General features: G+C 42.7%; 1 protein-coding gene and 1 pseudogene across 1 annotated transcript in view; one reads left to right on the plus strand and one right to left on the minus strand.

Moving 5' to 3' along the window:
* Positions 1–1192, plus strand: part of LOC147446046 (UDP-glycosyltransferase 85A7-like) — a 2222-nt gene extending 1030 nt beyond the window's left edge. The window contains exon 2 of the mRNA XM_086525372.1: positions 85–1192. Within this exon, the coding sequence (XP_086381498.1) occupies positions 85–1028 (944 nt within the window). The 3' untranslated portion in view covers positions 1029–1192. The remainder of the gene's footprint in view (positions 1–84) is intronic.
* A 2374-nt stretch (positions 1193–3566) lies between these two features.
* Positions 3567–5663, minus strand: LOC147446047 (UDP-glycosyltransferase 85A3-like; annotated as a pseudogene).
* Positions 5664–6052: the final 389 nt, after the last annotated feature.

A 6052-nucleotide genomic window follows, 5' to 3' on the forward strand; every position in this document is an offset into this window, starting at 1 on the left:
TCGATCATCACTTAACAAAGCTTTAATAAGAAAGTCTCTCTCCATAATTTTTCTTTCGTAACCTTTTTGCATCCCTTGAACTAGTAAGCAGGGCATTCGCCACAGCTTCCACCGGCAAAGAGGTTTTTCATACAACACTACCTGGCCTACCAACATTATACAACATTGACTTACCCCATTTCAAACATGTCAAGGATGACAGTCTCTACGTATGGAACCTTAGTGTACAATCATTGAAAATTTGTAACACTCGAGCTCATACCATTGTGGTCAATAGCTTTAATGAGCTCGAAGCTTCCGCTTTCATTGCTCTTTCTAAGTGTTGTGAGGTTCCCATCTATGGGATTGGACCGTGGATAGAGACTCTACATAAAGAATGTGCCACTAACTTGTGGAGAGAAGATGAAGCTTGCATGACTTGGCTTGATCAACAACCCGCCTCGTCAGTTCTATATGTCTCTTTTGGGAGCATAACTGTCCTTTCTCAAGCTCAATTTGACGAAATTCTTGATGGCCTCCTCTCTAGTGAGCAACACTTTCTTTGGGCCTTCCGCCCCGGCCTTGTGGAGGATGCGACATGTTCTTCTACTCCTACTTATGTCATGTCAAAATCTCACAGTAAAGGCTTTGTTGTTGATTGGGCACCACAAGTCAAGGTTCTTGCACACCCCTCCATAGGTGGATTTCTCACACATTGCGGGTGGAACTCTGTTACGGAATCCATTGCGCATGGAGTACCCATGTTGTGTTGGCCATATTTTGCTGACCAACCACTAAATGCAAGGTGTATCGTTGATGAATGGAAGCTGGGTCTCCGATTTGAATTTAGTGAGGGAAATGCCTCCTTTATCAAGAGGGGTGAAGTTGAAAGAGGCGTTAGATTGCTTATGGAGGGTGTGGAGGGTAGAGTTGCGAGAAAAAATGTAACAATATTGAAGGAAGCATGCCTTGAGCGTCTCTTACCAAATGGATCCTCATACAAGAACTTGAAAGCACTTATTGCGTCTTTAACTCTTTCGCATACGTAGTGATGTAACAGTGGAGAGCATCTCGATATCATATAATTTGTATGGTCATTTCATGGTGGGTGCCTTCTCAAGACATGGTTACTACGGTTTTTCTGATAGTGTGGCCTAAGAATTCATTAATATATCTTGAATAAGATGAAAAAAAGAGAAGTTGAGAAGCATCATTCAGATTTCAATTATTTGATGTTTTGATACATTTTCTGGTGGTGTAATGTGTTTATCTAAGGATCTTGATAAATGGTGTTAACGTGCATCCACATTTTCTTTCACTTTGCAAAAATCGTTTCTACTAAAGCTTGAAATCCTTAGAAAGGATATACTTTGTGGACACACGGTTTGTTATTCATGTGTATTAACCCACACTTAGGGCTTTGAGGTTTGCCAATTTTAAGGTTGTGCCTTATTGTGTTTGTTTGAAGGGAGAATTAGTTTATGGGGACACCTAATATCACTTGCATATTTGTCTAGGGGACTTTTCTCAAAAACCAAAGTGCACTATACCCTCTATAGCACATTATTTGCTAAGTATATGTTAAATTGAAATTGTGCCACTGGGCATACTAACTCTCATCTATTATGGGTATACTCAATAAGAATCATCAATGTCGCCTCTTTGAGAATAACGAACCGTTTCACTCAAAGAAGTGACCATTTTTAGAGTGGTCTCGAACATTGCACCATAGAATGACTGAACATCAACCCCAAGTCATCTTCCATTGCCATTATCATTGTTGTCCCCTATCTTGCAATGCAGTAGCCTCTACAAGGGGAAAGTCAAGTTTCTTCAACAAAATATTGAGGATATGCTTTAGTATGTAGTAATTGGCTACTTGGAACTCCTTCCTCTACCTACACCTTTTGTAGCTAAAAGCTCTATGGGTAATGTAATGCCGCCAGTTTGATTAAGGTGCCATGAGTTTGGGCCATCATGGAGTGTGTGTTGAAGTTGAAGTTGACATCGATTGTTGATGGAGTACGTCTAGAGCATAGTTCATTTTATAAACAACAAGGTGACAAATTTAAGGAATGACTTATTCTTATAGACATAGTGATGCTCCTTGTGGTTTTGCTAAAATATGAAGCATTTAAAGAGCAAAATGAGGTTTAACCATGGTATTGCTACTCTATTTGGTCTACTATATAATGTTGGATATGTATATATTGCAAGTATGTTGAAAAGTACCATGTTCAACATTTGAATGGTTCATTTTGGGTGGTTGCAAGGAATGTGCAATAAACACATTGCATGGTTAGGTCATCTTGCCTCATCGTGGATGGTTGCGAGAAATATTGCATGGTTAGGTGATCTTGCCTCACAATCGTAAGCCAAGAGCTACAGCAATTTTTCAATAAAGCTTCAGTATGTAGGAGGTACGATGTCATTTCTCAAAAAAAGAGACCAGGTTCAATTTCTTTAAAGTTTCGACCAGTAAATGCGTCTTTTGGGAGGCCAAGCAAGTTTTTTTTTTTTTTTTTGCAACACTCACAATGGTGAGTAGATCATATTATCATAACCAATAAATTACAGATTCTAGCCATGCTCGTGTCTAGCCACAACATCTTCCAGGGATCCTAGAAACTTAACATGGATTGAGGCATGCCTTTGATGTTGTAAGGTTTTGTAGAAGTGTCTTGTATATTGCAAAAATTGTCTTTTGTCTCATGTGTAAGCAAGGTACTTTTTTGTAGTGCTTATACGAGAGACATCTGAAGGAGGTGGTCTATTTGCAAGCATGGTGCGTCATAAGAAAATGTAACCCTTGAAACCTCATTGATTTTTTGTTGAAAGTGTGTGTGCAACTTATGTACTAAGAGCTCATTAGATGCTAGAGGATATTCACGCCAGTAAGCCTTGCAACAAATCCTTGTAGGTAAAAATCCTTTTGTCAAAGTGCAAAGAAAGCACGTCATAGCGGAGTATATACACACAGAAAAAGGAGGGGAGGCCTATGTTGATGGAGCACCTTATATAGAGAAAGCCGGTTAAAATACCAGCCGGTGAATTCTACCAGTTTTTAGGTCAAAAATTGAAGCTTTTGCCGGTGTTTATACTAAAACTTGTGTAGATTTGCCGGTTTTCTTCAAGGCAAGATCAATTCACTTGGCTGGTGCAAGGTGAAGCTTGCAAATTATTGGGTTTCCATTTTTGCATTTATGCATCACCTGATCAACAATTACAATCTCTTAGGAGGAAGCTTTTCCATTTGTCTTGCACCTATTGAACCTTCTTTTCTAAATAAACTTCAATAGTTCTTGCCAAGTGGCATTGTTGGCCTTCCTCCATTCCTTGTGAATCTATTAAGTAATCAAGGTAAACATTAAAGAAATATGATCAAATGGAGCATCCATTCACAATTTTTAGTTGAAAACATTACCTGGTAGGTTTTGTAACACAGAAAGTCACTTTTCATCTGTCTAAATACTGAAATTAAAGGTCCAAAGTTGCATGATGGCTGACCTGAACTAAATTTTGGCTTTAAACTTCAGCAGATTACTTTTATTCTGTGAACAAGCTCACTCTACTTTGGACGTTGATTGCTACAAAGATTGCACAAGAACTTTGAGCTTCCTGTAAGAGGAGCCATTCTCAAGGGAGCACTGGCTGCATCTCTCCTTCAACTTTGTGGCATTTTCTCTTACAAGTTTCCCTTAAGGACCCTCCCATCAGAGCTTTAATTATTTTCTCAATGTCACCCCTTTCAATGAGGCCAGTATCCTCCTCGCTACATTTCACCCGAAGGCCAACCTTCCATTCATCGACAATGCAACGCGCATTTAACGGTTGATCTGCAAAGTATGGCCAGCAAAGCATGGGTGCTCCATTTGCTATAGATTCACTAGTGGAATTCCATCCACAATGTGTGAGAAACCCTCCCACAGAAGGGTGGGCAAGGACTTGCTGTTGAGGAGCCCAATTGATGACATGGCCTTTCCCATCAGATTCTGACACGATCCGGGCAACACTAGAGTAGTCGTCGATGTCGTCCACCAGCCCGGCTCGAAGAACCCAAAGAAAACGTTGTTTGCTGGCAAGGAGGCCATTCAAAAACTCTTCGTATTGGGTTTTTGAAAGGATAGTTATGCTCCCAAAGGAGATGTATAGAGCAGATGAGGTGGGCTGTTGATCAAGCCAAGCCAAGCAACCTTTGTCTTCTTCCCACAAGCTAGTGGCACTCTCCTCATTGAGGGATTCTACCCAAATCCCTACATCATAGATGGGAACATTCGAACATTTAGATAGAGTGGAAAAGGTGGAAGCCTCAAGATCTTTAAAGCTGTTGACGACGATGGCGTGGGCTCGAGTGTCACAAACTTGCCATGATTTAGTTGAGTTGATCCACAAAGAGACTGTTTCATCTGTGACATGCTTGAAAAGGCCGGCAAGTTAGTGAAAAGCCTTTCGCATTTCTATACCTGTTGCTGTTGATGCCTCCTTCACTACAAGGCACCAAATTCTACATATTGAGGGTGGCCTAGGCCTCAAAACCTTAAGAGACAAACAATTCAACTTTACAAGGTAGCACACGGTGGTCTAATGCCTTGAGACCTTAAGGACAGCAATGGCAAATTTGACTACACAAATACTGATGCCCTTTGAGGATTAGATCGTAGTGTGTGCGTGCGTGTGTGTGTGTGTGTGTGTGAGAGAGAGAGAGAGAGAGAGAGAGAGAGAGAGACGAACCTTCTTCAAGGGAGACGAGCTCCCCTTGCGTGAGGTAATAGGTGAGCAGAAGGCGTGAAGCGCAGCACGGGTAGAGCACAATGCGGGGAATGCCGAGCTTATCTGCAACATCTTGAGTAGGCAACGTGATGTTGAAATCGGAGAGGAGGCAGGAGACAGGAGGGCCATGTCGGTTGAGAGAGAGAATGAGCTGCTCGAGATCGGGGGCGATGGAGAGGAAGGCATGGAAGACTTCCAAGAAGGAGAGATTGAAGCCGTTAGAGAGGTCGACGCCACGGCTGGGGAGGCCGACGCGGCGGACAAGTGAATGAGGGGCGGTAGCTGGGTAAGGGTCGTGGTGCTCCTTAGCGAGAGGCGGGGCATCGGCGGCGTCGGCGGTTGTTGCTTGGCTAGCAGCTTGCAGAAGCGCATGAGCGGGTTGACATGTCCCTGCGCTGGTACGGGCACCTCGACCACATGATGCTGCTGCTTCGCCAGCGCCATTCCCTCCCTCTCTGCACTAACCTATTGGCTTCACTCATGGATTTATCAGGCCCCTGTCAGTGTCAGACTGGGGCACCCCCTCTCTCTCTTCGAAGGTGGCCGCACCTACTGTTGTCACACCAGAACACGAATAGGCAGACGGCCACGCTCTGCAGCAAACCGCAAGGCGGCATGTGGTGCAACCTCCGTCTCCCACGCTGACTATCAGACTCCAACGCCCATCATCTCTCTTCGCGCGTCCAGTTTTGCAGATGGCCGCTGCATTGCGAAGTTGGCCGAGGGTGCAAGGTCGTCCCTCTGACAAAGGCTGCACTCATAAGAAACTAATGTCTCCTAGAGGACAAGTATGGGAAGTATTTATCTCTAGCAATCCCAAAGTATTTAAGGTTTTAACCATTCTGTGTAACCATTAGGATGCTCCAAAAACACTCGAGTATAGAAAGGATACACTAGTATCAAAGCATTCTTTAAAAACCACATCTTATTCTTCTCAAGTGGATGATTCGCTCCATTCAACGTTGTCGTGTGAAAGTTCCTTTCATAATTTAAAAATTCAACTGATTTTAGGTAATCCATCCCTATGTAGCACGACATAAAAGGTGCTATGAAAAACACGTAACCAACCGAATTACGTGAAATAGATAAATCGATCTGGTTAGGGCATTCTTTAAAACTTACTTCAGAAAGGGAAGAATCATCCGAGACTATACTGCGTGTTTTTCATCTTTTGTATCCATAACCTTTTCGAAAGCCAAAGCGTAGCTTACCTTTCTTTTTACGATTTGATTGCTAGCCACGAAAAGGGAAGATAAAGCCCTTGACCTGACAAGTACTCAACGCCTATGCCTATGCAAGAAGG

The sequence above is a fragment of the Adiantum capillus-veneris genome, chromosome 12 (genome assembly GCF_014529385.1).
Source record: "Adiantum capillus-veneris isolate H3 chromosome 12, ASM1452938v2, whole genome shotgun sequence".
Lineage (NCBI taxonomy): Eukaryota > Viridiplantae > Streptophyta > Polypodiopsida > Polypodiales > Pteridaceae > Adiantum > Adiantum capillus-veneris.